The sequence below is a fragment of the Palaemon carinicauda genome, chromosome 41, assembly GCF_036898095.1.
Source record: "Palaemon carinicauda isolate YSFRI2023 chromosome 41, ASM3689809v2, whole genome shotgun sequence".
Classification (NCBI taxonomy): domain Eukaryota; kingdom Metazoa; phylum Arthropoda; class Malacostraca; order Decapoda; family Palaemonidae; genus Palaemon; species Palaemon carinicauda.
This window is the reverse complement of record NC_090765.1, coordinates 34,158,388-34,180,887: the sequence shown is the minus strand read 5'-3', so window position 1 is coordinate 34,180,887 and position 22,500 is coordinate 34,158,388. Positions and strand designations below refer to the sequence as shown.

The window sequence follows — 22,500 nt, the reverse complement described above, 5'->3', positions numbered from 1 at the left end:
CGCCAGCGATCGCTATACAAGAGGGGGGTGTACTCACCAGCGCCATCTGTGGTCAGGTACTCCAGTACTTCTTGTCAACACCACCTCAATTTTTTCCTCGGTCCACTGGTTCTCTATGGGGAGGAAGGGTGGGTCAATTAAATCATGATCATCGGGTAAGTATATTCAAAAATTTATTTTACTAATGAAAATAACATTTTTCAATATTAATCTTACCCGATGATCATGTAGCTGATTCACACCCAGGGAGGTGGGTGAAAACCAGTATACATGTTAATCAAGAAGCTAAGTATCCCGTATTTCATTTTTATTAGTTATTCAAAATAACAAATAAAATAGATAAGTACCTGGTAAGGAAGTCGACTTGAACCATTACTCTGCCTTTAATAAGTACGTCTTCCTTACTGAGCGCAGCGGTCCTCTTAGGATGCTGAACGACTCTTAGGTGCTGAAGTATAAAGGGCTGCAACCCATACTAAAGGACCTCATCACAACCTCTAACCTAGGCGCTTCTCAAGAAAGAATTGACCACCCGCCAAATCAACTAGGATGCAGAAGGCTTCTTAGCCGACCGTACAACCCAAAACAACAATAAAAGTATTCAAGAGAAAGGTTAAAAAGGTTATGGGATTATGGGAATGTAGTGGCTGAGCCCTCACCTACTACTGCACTCGCTGCTACGAATGGTCCCAGGGTGTAGCAGTTCTCGTAAAGAGACTGGACATCTTTGAGATAGAATGATGCAAACACTGACTTGCTCCTCCAATAGGTTGCATCCATAACACTCTGCAGAGAACGGTTCTGTTTGAAGGCCACTGAAGTAGCCACAGCTCTCACTTCATGTGTCCTTACCTTCAGCAAAGCAAGGTCTTCTTCCTTCATATGAGAATGAGCTTCTCTAATCAGAAGCCTTATGTAGTAAGAAACTGCGTTCTTAGACATAGGCAGTGAAGGTTTCTTAATAGCGCACCATAAGGCCTCCGATTGTCCTCGCAAGGGTTTTGACCTTTTAAGATAGTACTTAAGAGCTCTGACAGGGCAAAGTACTCTCTCCCGCTCGTTACCCACCATGTTGGATAGGCTAGGTATTTCGAACGATTTAGGCCAAGGACGTGAAGGAAGCTCGTTTTTAGCCAAAAAACTGAGCTGCAAGGAACATGTAGCCGTTTCAGATGTGAAACCTATGTTCCTGCTGAAGGCGTGAATCTCACTTACTCTTTTGGCTGTTGCAAGGCAAACGAGGAAAAGAGTTTTTAGAGTGAGGTCCTTGAAAGAGGCTGACTGGAGAGGTTCAAATCTTGATGACATAAGGAACCTTAGGACCACATCTAGATTCCAGCCTGGAGTGGACAATCGACGTTCCTTAGAGGTCTCAAAAGACCTAAGGATGTCCTGCATATCTTTGTTGGTGGAAAGATCCAAGCCTCTGTGGCGGAAAACCGCTGCCAACATACTTCTGTACCCCTTGATCGTAGGAGCTGATAGAGATCTAACATTCCTTAGATGTAACAGGAAGTCAGCAACTTGGGTTACAGTGGTACTGGTAGAGGAAACTGCATTGGCCCTGCACCAGCTTCGGAAGACTTCCCACTTAGATTGATAGACTCTGCGAGTGGATATCCTCCTTGCTCTGGCAATCGCTCTGGCTGCCTCCTTCGAAAAGCCTCTAGCTCTTGAGAGTCTTTCGATAGTCTGAAGGCAGTCAGACGAAGAGCGTGGAGGCTTGGGTGTACCTTCTTTACGTGAGGTTGACGCAGAAGGTCCACTCTTAGAGGGAGAGTCCTGGGAACGTCGACCAGCCATTGCAGTACCTCTGTGAACCATTCTCTTGCAGGCCAAAGGGGAGCAACCAACGTCAGCCGTGTCCCTTTGTGAGAGACGAACTTCTGAAGAACCCTGTTGATGATCTTGAACGGCGGGAATGCATACAGGTCGAGGTGGGACCAATCCAGCAGAAAGGCATCCACGTGAACTGCTGCCGGGTCTGGAATCGGGGAACAGTACAATGGGAGCCTCTTGGTCATCGAGGTAGCGAACAGATCTATAGTTGGCTGACCCCACAGGGCCCAAAGTCTGTTGCAAACGTTCTTGTGAAGGGTCCACTCTGTGGGGATGACTTGACCCTTCCGGCTGAGGCGATCTGCCGTAACATTCATATCCCCCTGAATGAACCTCGTTACCAGCGTGAGCTTTCGACTTTTTGACCAAATGAGGAGGTCCCTTGCGATCTCGAACAGCTTCCTCGAATGAGTCCCTCCCTGCTTGGAGATGTACGCCAAGGCTGTGGTGTTGTCGGAGTTCACCTCCACCACCTTGTTTAGCTGGAGGGACTTGAAGTTCATTAAGGCCAGATGAACCGCCAACAACTCCTTGCAATTGATATGAAGCGTTTCCTGTTCCTGGTTCCATGTCCCCGAGCATTCCTGTCCGTCCAATGTCGCGCCCCAGCCCGAGTCTGATGCGTCCGAGAAGAGATGATGGTCGGGGGTCTGAACAGCTAACGAGAGACCCTCCTTGAGAAGAATGCTGTTCTTCCACCACGTTAGATTAGCCCTCATCTCTTTGGAAACAGGAATTGAGACCGTCTCGAGCGTCATATCCTTGTTCCAGTGAGCTGCCAGATGGTACTGAAGGGGGCGGAGGTGGAGTCTCCCTAACTCGATGAACAGGGCTAGCGATGAAAGAGTCCCTGTTAGACTCATCCACTGCCTCACCGAGCATCGGTTCCTCCTCAGCATGCTCAGGATGCACTCCAGGGCTTGGTTGATTCTTGGGGCCGACGGAAAAGCCCGAAAAGCTCGACTCTGAATCTCCATACCCAGGTAAACGATGGTCTGGGAAGGAACGAGCTGGGACTTCTCTAAATTGACCAAGAGGCCCAGTTCCTTGGTCAAATCCAAAGTCCATCTGAGACTCTCCAGACAGCGACGACTTGTGGGAGCTCTTAAAAGCCAGTCGTCTAAATAAAGGGAGGCTCTGATGTCTGCCAAGTGAAGGAATTTCGCAATATTCCTCATCAGTCGCGTAAACACAAGAGGTGCCGTGCTCAGGCCAAAGCACAGGGCTTGGAACTGGTACACAACCTCTCCAAAGACGAATCTCAGAAAAGGTTGGGAGTCTGGATGGATGGGAACGTGAAAGTAGGCGTCTTTCAGATCTAACGAGACCATCCAGTCCTCCTGCCTGACCGCTGCTAGGACCGACTTCGTCGTCTCCATTGTGAACGTCTGCTTGGTGACATAAGCATTGAGCGCACTGACGTCCAGCACCGGTCTCCAACCTCCTGTCTTCTTGGCCACCAGGAAGAGGCGGTTGTAAAACCCCGGGGATTGATGGTCCCGAACTATCACCACTGCCTCCTTCTGTAGCAGGAGCGACACCTCTTGTTGTAACGCTAGCCTCTTGTCCTTCTCCTTGTAGTTGGGAGAGAGGTTGATGGGAGATGTGGTCAGAGGGGGATTGCGGCAGAACGGAATTCTGTATCCCTCCCTTAGCCACTTGACAGACTGAGCGTCTGCACCTCTGCTCTCCCAGGCTTGCCAGAAGGCCTTGAGTCTGGCTCCTACAGCTGTCTGGAGAGGAAGGAAGTCAAAGCTTGCTTTTCGTGGACTTGGCACCTTTCTTGGACTTGCCCCGGTGACTGTCTGCACGGGTACTTCCTCTACTGGAGGCTCTGCCACGAAAGGGCGGAATGAATCTGGTAGCAGGTGTATCAACCACAGGAGTGCGGTAAGATCTCGGCACGGAAGGTAAGGTTTTAGCCTTACGTGCTTAAGAAGCCATGAGGTCATGCGTATCTTTCTGGATAAGAGCCGCAGCCATCCCCTTGATTAACTCCTCTGGAAACAGGAACTTGGAGAGAGGAGCAAACAGCAACTCTGACCTCTGGCAAGGGGTGATACCAGTCGATAAGTAGGCGCATAGATGTTCCCTTTTCTTGAGGACTCCTGAGACAAAAATAGACGCAAGTTCGCCAGAACCATCGCGAATTGCTTTGTCCATACTGGACATGATCAGCATGGCCGAGTCTTTGTCAGAAGGAGCAGTCTTCCTGCTTAAGGCCCCCAGGCACCAATCGAGGAAGTTAAAAATTTCGAAGGCGCGAAAGACTCCCTTCATCAAGTGGTCCAGATCAGAAAAGGACCAGCAGACCTTCGAGCGTCTCATAGCCGACCTGCGGGGAGAGTCAACCAAACTTGAGAAGTCGGCCTGGGCAGAGGCAGGAACCCCCAAGCCAGGTTCCTCTCCCGTGGCATACCAGACGCCCGACTTAGAAGCCAGCTTAGGAGGAGGAAACACAAAAGAGGTCCTTCCCAGTTGCTGCTTGGACTGCAACCAATCCCCTAAAACCCTCAAAGCTCTCCTTGATGATCTGGCGAGGACAAGCTTGGTGTAGGCAGGCGTAGTAGACTGCATGCCTAGAGAAAACTCGGAGGGAGGAGAACGAGGGGTTGCAGACACGAAGTGTTCAGGGTACAACTCTCTGAACAGAGCCAGGACCTTGCGAAAGTCTAAGGAAGGCGGCGAAGACTTGTGTCCTTCCACATCAGATGTAGGATCATCCAGATGAGCAGCTTCATCCTCAGAAACCTCATCGCCTGAGAGTTGAGTAGCGAGAGGTAAAGGTAGAGCGGCAGGCTGAATGGCTGAATCCTGCAGAACGGGTGCATGCGTACTTGCGGATCCATCATCATGCCTCTGCTGAATAGACTGAGGGCTGGCAATGACAAAGGCAGAGGGCTGGAGTGAGGGAGGTTCTGCGGTGGTCTGAGGAGCAAGCGAAGTGGTCAGAAGCGAATGCTGGAAGGCATGAGGCTCATGCTGCATGGTATGCGGCTCATGCTGCATGGGATGAGGCTCATGCTGCATAGAATGCGGCTGCTGCATGGTAAGAGGCTCGTGCTGCATGTGTTGAGGAGGATGCCTCATAGCATGAGGCTCCTGCCTCAAGGGTTGCTCCTGCCTCAAGGGTTGAGGAGGTTGCTGCGCAGTATGAGGCTCCTGCCTCAAGGGTTGAGGAGGTTGCCGCATAGCATGAGGCTGCTGCCTCATGGGTAGAGGAGGTTGCCGCATAGCATGAGGCTCCTGCCTCAAGGATTGAGGAGGTTGCCGCATAGCATGAGGCTCCTGCCTCATGGATAGAGGAGGTTGCTGCATAGTGCTGGAACCTGGCAACTCCCGATGCGGCAGCTCACGCATGGAAGCAGGAGGAGCCGCAAGAACATGCGTCTGGCAGGGAGGACTGCGCAGAGGTGGAGGAGCGCTCGCAGGAGGAGGGGTGTTAACCTTCTCTGCCTGATACTCCTGCATCAAAGCCGCAAGCTGAGACTGCATAGTCTGCAGCATAGACCACTTGGGGTCCACAGAAGTTGGAGCAGAGGCCTGTTGAGGCACCACTCTACCTCTCTTAGGAGGTGTGCAGTCATCAGATGACTGCGGCGAGTCCGAACTGGCCCAGTGGCTACACCTGGGCCGTTGGACTAGCTCGGAAGGGACCTTACGTTTGAGAGGTCGTGAGACCTGGGTCCACCGTTTCCTCCTGGAAACCTCTTCCGCAGACGAGGAATTTAAGGGCTCATTCGTCTGGGAGTGGAAGTGACGATCTCTATCAGATACGCCCGCAACCACTGAGGATACAACTGTGCGCCGATCAAGGCCTGCCGAACCCTTTTGCCCTTCGACGTTGCTTCTCCCCTGGGCTTGGGAGCTTGCAAGAGGTCCCGGACTGGGAGGACGACTGGCACGCACAGAAGTATCCTCATGCGCAACACTGACACTGACACTAGGCACAGCACTGGCACTAACACTTCCCACTGCACTCTTCACTTTAAGCTCCTTGACATCTGCCAAGAGAAGATTGTGGTCACTAACTAACGACTCCACCTTATCACCAAGAGCCTGAATGGCACGCAACATATCCGTCATATCAGGCTGAGCACTCGTAGCAGGTTCGGGGGTCACCACCACAGGGGAAGGAAAAGGTTGAGGGGCATGGGGAGAGGAATAAACCAAAGAGCGAGAAGAACTCCTCCTAACTCTCTCCCTCTCTAACCTAGTTGTATATTTGAGGAATTCATTAAATTCGAATTCCGAAAGCCCAGCACATTCCCCACATCGATCTTCCAATTGACAGGATTTTCCCCTACAATCGGAACAAACGGTGTGAGGATCAACAGAGGCCTTCGGAAGACGCCTATTACAAGTCCTAACACTACATCGCCTAAATTTAGGAGCTTGAGAGTGGTCGGACATCTTGAATTTAGAGAACAGTCAAGGGGGAATTCCAAAGTAAAGCAAAGATCGTTAACCAATAATTCAAATTAATTCCAAAAGCTATCTAAGCTAAGGGAAAAGCTTCCTGTACAGCGAAGGCTAAATTTTAGAGCAAATACTTCACCAAAACCGTGAACAAAGACTCCAAAATCAACAGCGTATCCATGTAGGTCTTGCCGGCGGCACGACAGAGGAAAAATTGAGGTGGTGTTGACATGAAGTACTGGAGTACCTGACCACAGATGGCGCTGGTGAGTACAACCCCCTCTTGTATAGCGATCGCTGGCGTATCCCGTCCGTAGATTTCTGTCGGGCAACGGAGTTGACAGCTACATGATCATCGGGTAAGATTAATATTGAAAAATGAACATTTTGTCAACTAATTGGTATGTAAATTCCTTCTTGGTTGTTGTACTATTGTGTTCAACACAAGCATGGCTCAGTGATAATAGTCATCTTATTATCTTTGGATAAACAAGATATGATATGACATAGAATAATTGTATTCAGATCAGAGCTGAGGCTCAGATAATTCATTCTTTACCAGAAAATAAACAGAATGTTCCTGTAAAAGAAATTCTATATGGCAAAACACATAAAGTGCTTACTCTCAAATCAATGGTGGCCTCTTTGGTTCCAACAGATGGCAGTGTAATATCACCATCCCAAAGAAATGCAACCCTCTTGACTGAAGCGTTTAATATCTAACAGAGCAATGAAAAACTCATCAGGTCTCAGTCATGTTTTACTGAAGTTGAACTGATTAGTTTGGCTTTTTTGATCCAGTGAAATTAATAATCATGTACTTGACCTTACCCCTTAAGATTATTTATATCCAAGTGGTATATTTTCAGATTTTTTTATGCAAACTGCCAATAATATTGTTTCTCAATTGTATGCTATTTTTTGTAAGGTTGCTCAATCAGGTTCATTTTGCACATAGTGCATTGATAATGTAACTCACTTTATTAGCTAAATGTGAGAATTGCAGCTAATGTCCAGAAGAATACTAACCAACTTCTGTACTTCCCATATCTACAGTCTATGAATGTCTGTCGGTATAATGTCTGATTGCCTAAGCAGAAGGTAACAACCTGTTGCACCATTGGGTCTGCAGATGAAAGAGAAAGTAAAGTATGATCCACATTGCATAGTCCCATTGTACCCAAAGCTTAGATCAAGGTCACAGCTCCCACGTCAGCTTACGTTGACTGTAACCGAACTACCTGGAACTAAAACACAATCACCCAAAATGGAACCCAATAAAGCAGACACATAACTACAGATGGTCCCAGAAAAAACTAGTACAGTACATGAACTGACTAATTTACATATAATTTTCTTTAAAAAGTTCAGCTTGAACTAATAAAAAAATAGGGGGAACAAACTGTGGGTGAAGACATGAAATATGAATTTGTGGAGGAGTTGTCAACAGTTGAAAAGACGTGAAGCTCAAGGATCCACTGCTTAGCCAAGATTCTACAAGCTTCTTATAAGTACTATCCCAAACCCTTCTTTCTTTCAACTCAAAGGATAAAAAGAAACTTTCCACAGAACCCTGCATGCTCATCACATCTATTAGCAGCCTCTGTCAAAATCCTCACCTCTATAAAAATGAAAATTGCTAGTGGGTCTTATGAAGCATTGCATGCCTACTGCACAAGGGGAGCAGAGTACTTGAAATGGGATAAAATGATGAGGTTGAGGAAAACCTCTCAGCTGATATATCTTAACTAATTAGTTGTAAATGCAAGAATATCTATGTTAAACAATACCATAAACCACACCAAAGGCTCTACATTAGATTTAATTCTACTACTGCAGGCACCAAGCAAAAAAAAAAAATAAAAGTCGTAACAAATGCAGATGACAATACAAAGTAACCTACCAGTGATGCAGTGCAAACAATCGAGTTAGTTAGTTTGAAGTCTATTAAATACTTGAATTTTCTTTTTTTCAGTAAGCTGACTACCAGATTAATTCTGTATAGCAAATTAATATGGTAAGATTCATTTAATATATACTGTATACAATACATATATATATATATATATATATATATATATATATATATATATATATATATATGTATATGTATGTATATGTATATGTGTATATATATATATATATATATATATATATATATATATATATATATATATATATATATATATATATATATATATATATATATATATATATATATATATATATATATACATACACACACAGTATGTACACACACGTATATATATATATATATATATATATATATATATATATATATATATATATATATATATATATATATATATTTAAACTTCATTATAGAATCACTATACTGTAGTTAATATTAAATTGCGTAAAATAATAAAACAATCTTCAGAATCATTTGTGGAGTTATTAGACAAATCTATTCACATTTCAGCATGAATCACTTCTGACTTCCACAAAAACTAATGTTAACCTAAAGATTCAATTACAAGTAACTCACGTGGCAAATCTTCCGTGCCGACGTTAGGTCAAAGCGATCTGGGAAGAACGTAATCCTTCTGGTCTTTTCATTACAAATGTCCTTACGAGCATACGTAATCCAACGGATGTCACCATGAATCTTCCAAGACTGGTTTGACCATGGTAGGGCATCGCCTTCCTCAAAGTACTTGCAGTTAGCCATCTATAACCATAAAACGTTATTGATTAAGGAACGGTTAGAATAGACTCTCCCATCAAATATTGAAGGTAAAATATGGGAAAAGTGTTTTCTGAAAATAAATGTATTTTCATTAATCAATTATATTCGTCACATACTGTACTACATTTACAAAAATGCGCAATTGTCTTCAATATTACAAAAATATTGTGGATCTACAATTTTAATTGAATCGTCTGCACTGGGTAAGACTAGGGACAGTACATATGGCAAAAAAGGGATTACCCCATAGCCATTTTCCTACTGAAATACTAAATCTATATATCAATATAAATAAGCTCCAAAAGCATATGTATTTTTCATTACGTTAATTCAAAATGTGAAACATATTCATGGTGTCTTTTCACCCTTTGAGTGCCAACCCTACACCAAAGGATTTGGCACTCGAGCCCATCTTGCTTAACTCATTATAGCATGTAAAATATATAAGGCTGGACTTAACCATATATATTTACATATACCTGAATAAATTTCCTTTCAACTGATATACAATGTTACATATTTTGTAAACTTCATATACCTAAAAACTGGTAATTACCGGATGTATAGTAAGTTTAATGGCATCAAAGGGAGTAGAAGAATTGAACATAAAATACTTCCTATGGTGCTCAAAGGGTTAAATGCATAAGAAACACCTTACTTTAATATTATCTAATTTCAGTGACTACTTCATTTATATTTATGATCAACTTATAAGACACTACAGTGACTGAAATGTAAAGTATAGTCAATGAATCAAATTTTTATAATGCGGGTAATATGTGATTACCAGTAGTATCTACATCCATGCAATGTATTCTGCAGTCATTAAAAAATTTTCAGCACAAGTTATAGACAAAAGAACCAGAATGAAGAGTTCGTATTGCATATTAGTACAATTTTCCTCTATATTGGTTGACAATTGCCAACTTTTTTTTTTTATTTGGCAACCTGATTTGTTTTTGCATGCCTCTTGGTTATGATTAAAAAAGATTTTACATTAATGTAACTTAATCTATTGGGAAAGTTTATTTCACATTGTTTGAATGTAATTTCTTACTTTTTTTTCATACAAATGATAAAAAATAACTGAGTGTAATTTCTTATTTTTTTTATGTGAATGATAATAAAGAACTGAACATAATTTCTTATATTTTATACAAATGATAAAACATAACAAAGCTCAATCAAAAATGTATGTCTCCAGTAGCATAATACTCACACAGTACTATAATTAAGAATTGGGTGTCCAATTATTCCATAGAATACTGATCAGCAACTTAAAAGTTATAAAGAAATACCAAACATATTTGAAATTGGAGTTAGATCAATTGTTTTCTGTAAAAAATAATTTCCATTAAATTTTTCCTTCTAATCCTGTAGTGGTTTTGGTTTTAAAGGGTGCACTTGAATGTACATTGGTATCTTTTACACTGTCATTAAATGCAGTTTATTAGATATTTCATATATTTCACAACAGTTCCTTAACTTGATCATCACAAGGACTCTCCAAAATCAAACCATTGTTCTCTAGTCTTGGGTAGTGCCATAGCCTCTGTACCATGGTCTTCCACTGTCTTGGATTAGAGTTCTCTTGCTTAAGGGTACACTCTAGCACACTATCATATCTTATTTCTCTTCCTCTTGTTTTATTAAAGTTTTTATAGTTTATGTAGGAGATATTTATTCTAATGTTTTACTGTTCTTAAAATATTCTATTTTCTTTTCCTCATTGGGCTATTTTCCCTGTTGGAGCTTCTGGGCTTATAGCATCCTGCTTTTCCAACTAGGGTTGTAGCTTAGCTAGTAACAATAATAATAATAATAATATGAGTACATGAACCAAATTATGGAATTGCAAAAGGGGTTAACCCTTTTACCCCCAAAGGACGTACTGGTACGTTTCACAAAACTCATCCCTTTACCCCCAAGGACGTACCAGTACGCCCTTGCAAAAAGTGCTATTTAATTTTTTTTGGCATATTTTTGATAATATTTTGAGAAAATTGAGGCATTTTCCAAGAGAATGAGACCAACCTTACCTCTCTATGACAAAAATTAAGGTAGTTAGAGCAATTTAAAAAAAAAAATATACTGCAAAATGTGCTTGAAGAAAATAACCCCTGGGGGTTAATGGTTGGAAATTTCCAAATACCCTGGGGGTAAAATCTTTCCTGGTTCCTTACCATCTTCATGAGATCTTGGTCCAGATTCCTTGACCAGAAATTCAGATCCGTGATTTCCCCGCTGTAGCTTTGGTCCCTCTGAAAACCTCCTCCAAGAGAGTCCTGTTCTTGTCCTGGAAAATATCATGGTACTTTTTGGCTCATGTTTGGTTGCCAAGTGGTTAGTAATTGGTTGTTATCTTGCTGAGCAAAATGGAAATATTGAATTATTACAGAAGATAAAATATGATATTTTATCTTCCATAAAGATGCTTGCTCCATTTGTGACCATCAAAGGCATTTAAAAAAAAATAGCCTTTAATTTACAAGAAATTTACACTATTTCAAACAACAATCTATTCGTTCTTGAGGGAGATCACCTGAGGGATTTGCACAATTCATATTAGGCGAGACACTACACATTCTCAGTTATAAAATTAAAGACTATTTAGAAAAAGTATATTTACTAGATCATGATCTCTATGCATGGTATACACAAATAACGACCACTCTTATTCATGGTATTATTTACTCAAATTAACTTAAAAATACTTCATTATGTACAATCAAGGGAAAATATACCCTTGCCCTATCATGCTTCTCTTCATAAATTTAGTAGTATACAAATCTTTTCATTTTAAAATGCTTATTTCCCCCTACATCATACATATTTTGTAGAGCATATCTAAAGTAGTAGCAAGTCACCACAGAGGTATATAATAACCTTGATTATCTCTCTTAAATCTAGCCTTTCACACAAGTTCTTAAAAAATGTGTATTGGCTACCCAACTCATACTTTGCTTATAATTCCTTTGCCAATCCACAAAATATTTCTATTGTTCAATACAGCATTAATCTGTAACATCGGAATTCTAAACAACATAATGTAATTAAAGTATTGTATATGGATAGATGTATCTATTATTTCTGAAGTAAATCATTGTACACTAAGGATAAATAGTAAATCACAGGTATGTAAAATGACATAGTCATCCTGTGCATTTCAAAGAAATAGCACCCAAAAGAGATGCATTACTGCCTTATAATACAGCTGTATAAAAAGTAATGTTAGCAATACCACATTAAACTCACACATAAACATTGATTTTGCATTTAAACTCAGTAGATTATCATTAAGAATTTACCAATATGTTTTATGCATTTCAGTTTAAAATATTTAGATCAATAAAATTAAAATTTCATCTTAGAAATGGCTTTAACACTCCAAACTTCAAATTAATGCAAAAACTTACCTATGATATAAACTCCATTTCCCAAAAGAGGACAAGTTTTTAATGGGAAATCTTACCTATGACATAAACTCCATTTCCCAAAAGAGGGAAAGTTTTTAACAGAAAACTTACCTACGATATAAACTCCATTTCCCAAAAGAGAACAAGTTTTTAATGGGGAAACTTACCTATGATATAAACTCCATTTCCCAAAAGAGAACAAGTTTTTAATGGGGAAACTTACCTATGATATAAACTCCGTTTCCCAGAAGAGGATAAGTTTTTAAAGGGAAAGTCCCATTTGCATCAAGCTCCCCATTCACGAAGATGGCCCACTCTCCTGTAGTGTAATTGTAACGGAAGCAGAAGAGGACCCAGGATCTCAGAGGGGTCTGGAAAACGCTCTCAGCCCAGATGCTGTGGAGCGACACCTTGTAGCCAGTCATGCGGTGGTCTGCAAAACAAAACAATATCTGATCAAATCAAATTCTAGTACAAGAATCAAAATCTGATAAAAATGGTAAAAAAAAGTCAGATAATACAAAATCTGATAAAAAAAATAAATTCTGGTAAAAGAAAAAATAGGGAAAATGGTAAACACTAAAATCTGATACAAAAATAAACCTGGTAAAAAACAAATTCTGGTAAAAAAAAAAAAAAAATTCTGGTAAAAAAAAAAACCTGGTAAAACAAACAAATTCTGGTAAAAATAAACAAATTCTGGTGAAAAAAAAATCTAGTAAAAAACAAAATTGATACCAGCAAAATCAGAGAAAACCAATTCTGGTATAAGATCCAAATTCTGATAAAAATGGTAAAAACCAAAGTCTGATGAAACAAAATCTGATAAATAACTACAAAATCTAATCAAATCAAATTCTCGTAAAAGATCCAAAATTGTGATGAAAATGGTAAAAACCAAAGTCTGACAAAATAAAATCTGATAAATAACTACAAAATCTGATCAAATCAAATTCTAGTAAAAGAACCAAATTCTGATAAAAATGGTAAAAAAGAAAAATCTGATAAACAACAACAAAATCTGATAAATTCAAATTCTGATAAAAGAACCAAATTCTGATATATATATAATATATATATATATATATATATATATATATATATATATATATATATATATATATATATATATATATATATATATATATATATATATATATATATATATATATATATATATTTTTGGGCTCAAGCCATGACGTCCTGATGGAAGGTTCCTTTTTGGTAGCTTCCTTGGGTATATTAACTACTAGGATATTCCCAGAGAATTAAACCACAGGTTATCACAGAATTCTTACTTCTGGAGCGAGTATCCTAAAGGTTTCCCTTTAAGACATCGTATAACAACAGGGGACGCATGTATTAACACGCCACATAGCTATCTGCACTCCATATAGAGTTAACACTTCGATATGGAGGGGCGGAGAATAACTGGGGAGCCGTTCCACAGCTACACTCGTCCGAGGCTACTTTTGGTACTCGAAACGTAAACAAACGGGCGCCATTGCTAAATGACGTCACGTCCGTCTTCATCCTTCTTTTAGTAGCTTTTCTTGCTAAGACGGATTTGCCCTTGTGCTTTTTTATCGGCTTGCATCTTCGTAATGTCGCTACCTTCAGCCTCGCCTTCTTCTGGACAGTTGAGTACCAGGTCCCAGTATTGTTTAAATAAGCTCTGACCGTAAAGTAACTTATACTTTTCGAGAATTTTCATGTTTTCTGGCGGAACTGTGCTGCTACCGGACACACCATTTTATGGCGTCGCTGTTCCCTTGCACGCCTTATTTAGCTAGCCTGAACAGCTTATTCCGGCCTATTAACTAATTGATACTGTTAGTTATTTAGTCTTCATAGCTAGGAACTTCATATATCGTGTTTTGACGCTCTTTTATTCAGTCATCGCCTGACCCCATTCTAGATTGCTAGCATAGCCCCTAGGCCAGATTGCCTAGCACCAGTGTTCATGCATGATATATTCCAGAGATCCTAGGTTAAGTTATGAAGATAGTGGCATTATTTATTATACTGTTTACTGATGCAAGTGTTTTTCGCCTTCAGGGACCATATAGGGGATCGGTTTGATAATGTGCCTTTCTAACCAAACCTAAATGTAGGACCCCTATATGCTCCCTTCACCCCCTGGCTTCGGGCATTCCCTCTGTGTGGCCATGCTCCCCCTGCTATGTAGGGGGATCCAGTCCGTATCAGAGTATTTATCGCTTCTCTGTCCTCCCTAAGGGAATGATCCCCCCTTAGGGTTGCGTCCGAGAAAGAGGAACGGCCTGTCCTTCCTCAGTTGCTGTGGTTAGGTTACTTAACCTTCCATGCAACTTATGCAACTTGCGATGTGTCTTTCAGCCTACCTAGCTTGGGGTTTAACATCCTTTATCTAGGTTAGGCCTCGGGGGGGGGGGGGGCAGTTCTGTACTATTTTAGTTTGAGACGGTACCCATGCACCGTTCTCATTCAGGTTACCTACCCTAGGCTAGGGAGCATCCTCCCTTCCTTGGTGGCCGTTTTTGTACAGAGCCTCCCCTATGGAAGACCCCCTTTTCTTCTCCCTCCCCACCTATCCCTTGGTATGGTCTAGCTAGCCTATACATAGGCTAGCCTATACACATCTGTCCTTAGTCCTACAACTCCTCCTTCGGGTGGAGTGATAGGGCTATCTTGAACTCCTGTTGGCAGGCCGTTCTGGTACATATACCCTTCATAGCGTCCTATGGGGTTAGCCACTGGAAGCGATTTGTCCGCAGGGCCCCCTCTCTTGGGTGTACCCTAACCCTCCCTTGGGTTACTCTGGCACCCGGCCGACTGCCGGCCCCCTGCCATTGGGTGATAGGACCCACTCCTATCATGGGTACACTCACTCAGGTGGGATGCCAGAGAGGTTCGTGTTCTTACCCCTCCAATCCCTCCTTCTGTCTCTCTACCTATCCTGGTGCCGGTCCCTTGCCGCCTCTACTGCCGGCAATACCGGCCCTCTCTTGGTGACACATTCCTGAGATTCCCTCCTCTAAGCCGACAGCCTTCCGCGTGCCGGAGGGCTGCCGCCTTCCGTCGGCGTATAGCCGATGGCCCACCCTTACACTACCTAGCTTCAGTTGTCCGTCCTTCGGGCCGGCCTCCGGCGTGCCGGCATTGATTGCCGGTGGTCTGGGTATACCATACCTTCCTACCTTATCTTATGAACTAGTCACAAAGCCGGCAGCCGGAGCCGCCGCCTCCTGCCGGAGTGCCGCCGCTGTGCCGGCGGCCGCCAAGCTGGCATTATACCTGAATTCTCTATGTCTTCCCTAATGCCATAAACCCTACTGGAGCGGCATCCGGCTTGCCGCCGGTCTGCCGGCGCCCTCTGGAGGCACCAAGGGACTTGCACCCCTTCTACCAGCTATCAACTACATGCTGATAGCCCTACACTGCAACCAGATAGCTTGGCTACTCCGATGGATAGGTATTGTCTTACTGTTCTATCAACGGCTGTACTGTCTTCTTGCATATCACAATTTTCCAGCATACTGTGTGTTTCTTAGCGCAGCTGGTTGCCGGAACCCGATCTCATAAAGGGTCTTCTGCTACCCCCCTTTTACTATAAAGGTCTGAGTGGTCTCAGTCCTTGATATACTTCGCAGGATATCTCTGCTAGAATTATCTTCTGCCTTCCTTGGCGGTCCATGAAGATTTCCGCTTTTGTGTCCTCGGTCACAAACGAAATTGCCTACTGATAAGGTTACGGTAACCAGCTGGGCGGGATGCACAAGTACGTGTCTATCTACTTCCTTTCCCGCTCCACTCTTTAACATTACAATATTACAAATTAATTAATGTTAAGTTAAAGTTTAACTACTTAAAATTTAACTTTAGGGTAATTTAAGTCACTCTTATGACTTCCGTATACTCATGTTCTCTTTCTTTTACAGGAGGAGTACATCAAATGTGACCACAACTTCTGTGGAATGAAGCGCCCGTACTTCTACGGGCACACGGCGTGTCGGACCCACGCCCCCTGCGCCAATAAGAAAGGCGAACTGAAATTCTGGGACCCGCAGCACTGTACAGTCTGCAAGAGTCGTCTGGTCGAAGCGTTCGACGATCCTCCTTCAGCGGAGGTAAGGGACACTGCTCGAGAGAAGCTACGCAAGTGGGTGCGTGGCTTCCAGAAGAACGCCACCGGACCGTATCTCGCCACTGAAGATTTGAGGGCCTTGCTTTTCCCGAAGGCATCACCAGACTCAGTGGTCCCTAAAGATCAGATTCCCACTGTCCAGATAGTGGTGGAACCGGATGTGGTCATGGCTCAGTCCATGCATGAGTGCCGTTTAGACTCCGACAATGTGGAACGTATGTCGGAAGTGTTGGAGAACACGGAGAGGAACCTCATGGGCGATGAACTAGACTATGAGGAAGACCAGGTGGAATACTCTGAGTCGGAGCAGGAGGTCGATGCATCACTCCCTTCTACATCCGCTACCCCGGATCCTACCCCATCCAACACTCAGGAGATCTTCAAGATGCTTGAAGCTCTCATGGATAAGAAACTTCGCGAGACACATGAGTTCTTCAAGTCCAGCCTCGGAAGTTCGAACCAACCGAAAAGGATTTCGGTTAAGGACCTCCCTGCATGCTCGGATGCTAACCCATGGAGGTATGCCGAGCACATGCCGATCACCACAGGCAAGAGCTTTATTAGCGAAAAGGTCGGCTCGATCGCGCTGGAAGAATTGGAATTCTTCCCAAACTTTGAGGTTTACCCGGACTGTTACGTCCGACTTAGGTCTGAACCTGCCTCTAAAGAAGAGACCGAACCAAAGGAGGTTATCGTGTTTGATCTCCCGAAGGCCCAGGCTATGTTAGCCAACACGGTGAAAAGTAGGGGCTTCACCTGCTCTAAACTACCGGCGCTTAGCAAAAAGCACCCGACCTACGTCGCACCAGACGATGTGACCTTCCCCTTTCTGGAAAAGGCCTTCACTGCAGTGCATAAGGCAGTGGAAGAAGGGAAACCTTGCCCTGCACTGGAGGAGTGCAGACCCTTCTCCCTGACCACTCCCCCTGATGTTAGACACTGGAAAGACGTCCAGTCAACCTTTGTAGTGGGGAAACTAGAGCCTGACGTCGCTGGTCGTCAGTTTAACGAGGACCTCCCGAAACTTAACGATCATCTCCTTCGTCGGGAACATGATGCGAAGGAAAGGCTCGCCGCATCTATGTCCCTCCAAGTACAGCTCGAAGTCATGGCCGGTGACACTAGGGTCCCTGACTACTACATGGTCCTTGCCAAGACACACCTGGCAACAGTAGTAAAGGATCTGTACAGCTTCAAGAAGGCTCGTAGAGCCAGTCGTGAATTTGTGTTCTCAAGTGCTACAGTGAGACACGAACCCCGGAGGCTGATTTCCTCCAACATCTGGGGTAAACACCTCTTTCCCTCCTCCCTAGTGAAAGAGATCACCGACAAGGCCGCCACGGAGAAAAGGAACCTTCTCCATATATGGGGCATGTCGAAGAAAAGGAAATCCTCTCAGGACGACGGCCCTCAACCTAAGAGGAAACCCACAAAGCCGAAACCCCAGCAACGTCAACAGAGACGGCAGTTTCCGGGATCCGCTACTCCCCAAGTGGCTGCTCAGCCACAACAGACCTTTCAATTGGTCACCCAACCGGTCTTGTCATAGTCGCCGGTCTTCAACCCTGCATTTGAGCAGCAGTCAACTACCTTTCGTCCCAAAGGTAGAGGCTCAAACAGAAGTGCGGGCAGAGATGCATCTCGCCGTCCCTCCAGAGGCAGAGGAGAAAAGGGAGCTAGCGGCCGAGGTAGAAAACCCTCGGGAAGCCAGAAGCAATGAAGTGCTTCCGGTGGGAGGAAGACTCCGCCAATTCCAGGATCGCTGGACCTTCGATCCCTGGGCACACAGCATCGTCAAGAACGGTCTAGGCTGGAGCTGAACTCAACCACCCCCAACCTTCCAGCAATTCTTCCAACAGTCAACCCCCCTTCTGGAAGAATATGTCCTAGAACTCTTGAACAAGAAGGTGATAAGGAGGGTAAAGTCAACGAGGTTCCAAGGGAGACTGTTTTGCGTCCCCAAGAAGGACTCCGACAAACTCAGAGTCATTCTAGACTTATCCCCCCTCAACAAGTTCATAGAGAACAACAAGTTCAAGATGCTGACTCTTCAACAGATACGTTCCCTTCTGCCTCAAGGTTCCTACACGGTCTCGATAGACCTGGCGGATGCCTACTGGCACGTTCCAATCAACCACCACGCTTCCTCCTACCTAGGATTTCGACTCCAAAGGAAAAGCTACGCTTTCAGGGCCATGCCCTTCGGGCTCAACGTGGCACCACGGATCTTCACAAAGCTGGCAGACGCCATCGTTCAACAGCTCCACCTCCGCGGCGTCCAGGTGATGGCCTACCTCGACGACTGGCTGGTCTGGGCGACATCGCCCGAAGATTGTCTAAGATCCTGCAACAAGGTCACCCAGTTTCTAAAACACCAGGGATTCAAGATAAACACTCGCCTCTCTCCAGCTCAGAAGTTCCAATGGTTAGGAATCCAGTGGAATCTTCAGTCACACCGCCTTTCCATTCCCAAGGAAGAAAAGGAAAGAAATAGCGGGGTCTGTCAAAAAACTGCTGAAATCCAAGCGGATCTCAAGACGTCAGCAGGAACAAGTTCTAGGCTCTCTACAGTTCGCCTCAGTGACAAACCCAGTGCTGCGTGCACAGCTAAAGGATGCCGCGGGAGTCTGGAGACGTTCTGCATGCATCGCTCGAAGAGACCTCAAGAGACGGCTCCCAAACAGACTTCGGTTACTCTTAAAGCCGTGGTCGGAAGCAAAGGCCTTGAAAAGGTCCATCCCTCTTCAACATCCACCTCCATCACTCAACATCCACACGGACGCTTTGCTGGAGGGTTGGGGAGGTCACTCCCACCAACAACAGGCTCAAGGTACACGGTCTCCCCTATTCAAGACGTTTCACATCAACATCTTGGAGGCCATGGCGGTCCTTCTCACTCTGAAGAAACTCTCTCCGCCTCCCTCGATCCACATTCGTCTAACCCTGGACAACTCGGTGGTAGTTCGATGTCTCAATCGTCAGGGCTCAAGATCGCCCCAGGTAAATCAGGTGCTTCTCCCAATCTTCCGCCTGGCAGAGAAGAAGAAATGGCACCTGTATGCAGTTCACCTACAAGGATTCTGCAATGTGACGGCGGACGCTCTATCTCAGACAAGCCCGATAGAGTCGGAATGATCTCTAGACGCAAGATCATTCTCCTTCATCTCTCACCAAGTCCCTGAACTTCAGATCTATCTCTTCGCAATGAGCGACAACAATCAACTTCCTCGTTGTGTGGCCCCGTACGAGGACCCCAAGGCAGAAGCAGTGGACGCCATGTCACTGGATTGGAACAGATGGTCCAGGATCTACCTGTTCCCTCCCACCAACCTTCTGCTGAAAGTCCTCTCCAAGCTGAGAACCTTCAAAGGGTCAGCGGCCCTAGTGGCTCCCAAGTGACCCCGGAGCAATTGGTACCCCCTGGTCCTGGAGCTGCAGCCCACGCTGATCCCTCTCCCGGGCCCAGTTCTCTCCCAGCAAGTACAGAAGTCGACTGTCTTCGCTTCATCATCCAAGTCAGGGATCTTCATCTCATGATTTTCTCTCCCTAACCGCGAAGAAAAGGTTTGGGATCTCGAAGAAAAGTCCAGACTTCCTCAAGGAATACAAGACCGAATCCATACGACGGCAATACGAATCATCCTGGAGAAAGTGGGTCTCATTCGTCAAGGCAAAAAATCCTACGGATATCACCATCGATTTTTGCATGTTTTTCTTCATTCACCTTCATGGACAGGGCTTAGCAGCCAACACGATTTCTACCTGAAAATCGGCCTTGACTAGACCACTACTGTACGCCTTCCAGATTGATCTGTCCAGCGACATCTTCAATAAACTGCCGAAGGCATGCGCTCGTCTACGCCCAGCACCTCCGCCAAAACCTATTTCCTGGTCCCTGGACAAGGTGCTCCATTTTTCCTCCAACTTGGACAACGATTCGTGCCCTCTCAAGGATCTGACTCAGAAAGTTATCTTTCTTTTTGCTCTTGCCTCAGGAGCCCGAGTCAGCGAAATAGTGGCATTATCAAGAGACGAGGGTCACATCCTGTTTACAGACTCAGGAGACCTTACCCTCTTCCCTGATCCGACGTTTCTCGCGAAAAATGAACTACCCACCAAGAGATGGGGCCCTTGAAGAATCTGCCCCCTGAAAGAAGATGCCTCTCTATGTTCGGTAGAGAGCCTCAAGGTCTATCTTCGAAGAACTTCTGACTTTGGTGGAGGCCAACTCTTCAAAGGAGAAACATTGGGTAGCGACCTGTCACTGGAACAACTAAGAGCGAAAATCACCTACTTCATTCGCGGAGCGGATCCTGACAGTACACCCGCAGGTCACGATCCTAGAAAAGTCGCGTCGTCTCTAAATTTTTTCCAGAGCATGGATTTCGAAAGCCTCAGGAGCTTCACAGGATGGAAATCTTCGCGTGTTTTCTTCAAGCACTACGCAAAGCAAGTGCATGAAGTCAAACATTTTGTGGTAGCCGCAGGTAGTGTTATGAAACCTGCACTTAACTCTGCATAGAACAGTGAGTTACTTGGGACTTTAACTCTTCGGGTGCCTATGTTGACCCTCGTGTGATGCGTAGTGATTTCATGGACACTTAGTGTTTCTCATAGACTGTTCTTTACAAGGTGAAATGTCATAGTCGTCATATGAGTGCCACATGCCTAGAGCATGATGTGTTTTTCCTTATTAAAGACTGACGTTCCTATGGAACTCGTGCTTTCTAATAATTTGAAATTTTCTTTCAGATTCAAGAGCGAAGTCTTCTCATTGCTATGTACATTATAATTTATTTGTAAATTAACTTTACATCCTTTATTACATTTATTATTACTATATCCTGCAATTGTGAAATAAAATTTCTATTTTATTACTTGTGCGTCTCTCTCCGCTCCTACTCATACTATGACATACATGGTTGTCATAGTTTCATTATCACCTTTCTCTTGAAATAAGAAGAATAATAGGTTCTATCCGTATTATATACTCACCTATGCTGTGTAATATTCCTAATTGAATACTTACTTGCGCCATATCTTCAAGACCAGACTGTTCTCTAGCTATGAAATATAGTGCCTAACCACCACTTATCTGTTATTGAGAATGTTCCTACACGAATATCGACCATTCTGTCTTGTCTCCGAGTTCTTCACGTACTCTCTGCAAGGTGAGTAGTCCTTCGATGACCACTTTGAACTTTGGCATGGACCGTTGGGACTTCTCTGCCAGGGGGGGGTAGGAAGTTGCATCCCCACGGAACCTCTATCGAGGTCACAATGCTTAACTTTATTCAAAGCCCTTGGCACTTACTCTATAAGGGGAAATCTACCACAATACATTGATTCTCTGGTACTTTTCCATCAGGACGTCATGGCTTGAGCCCAAAAAACGGATTTTGAGCGAAACAAAAAATCTATTTTTGGGTGAGATAGCCATGACGTCCTGATGGACCCTCCCTGCTATTCTAGTCCAGCCTTTCAGGCCCTGCCCTGTCCTGCTGTATCATGGAGATTAGCAAGCAGATGGCATCAGGATGAAGACGGACGTGACGTCATATAGCAATGGCGCCCGTTTGTTTACGTTTCGAGTACCAAAAGCCGCCACGGACGAGTGTAGCTGTGGAACAGCTCCCCAGTTATTCTCTGCCCCTCCATATCGAAGTGTTAACTTTATATGGGGAGCAGATAGCTATGTGGCGTGTTAATACATGCGTCCCCTGTAGATATACGATGTCTTAAAGGGAAACCTTTAGGATACTCGCTCCAGAAGTAAGAATTCTGTGATAACCTGTGGTTTAATTCTCTAGGAATATCCTAGTAGTTAATATACCCAAGGAAGTTACCAAAAAGGAACCTCCCATCAGGACGTCATGGCTATCTCACCCAAAAATAGATTTTTAGCTTCGCTCAAAATCCGTTATATATACAGTATATATATATATATATTTATATATATATATTTACATATATATATATATATATATATA

General features: G+C 43.9%; 1 protein-coding gene across 3 annotated transcripts in view; it reads right to left on the bottom strand.

Moving 5' to 3' along the window:
- Positions 1-22,500, bottom strand: part of LOC137632254 (uncharacterized) — a 121,124-nt gene that overhangs the window by 93,696 nt on the left and 4,928 nt on the right. For all 3 annotated transcript variants that reach the window (XM_068364143.1, XM_068364145.1, XM_068364144.1), the window contains exons 2-4: positions 12,608-12,817; positions 11,152-11,264; positions 8,768-8,950 (exon numbers count right to left, since the gene is read on the bottom strand). In XM_068364143.1, coding sequence (XP_068220244.1) covers positions 8,768-8,950; positions 11,152-11,264; positions 12,608-12,817 — 506 coding nt within the window. The remainder of the gene's footprint in view (positions 1-8,767; positions 8,951-11,151; positions 11,265-12,607; positions 12,818-22,500) is intronic.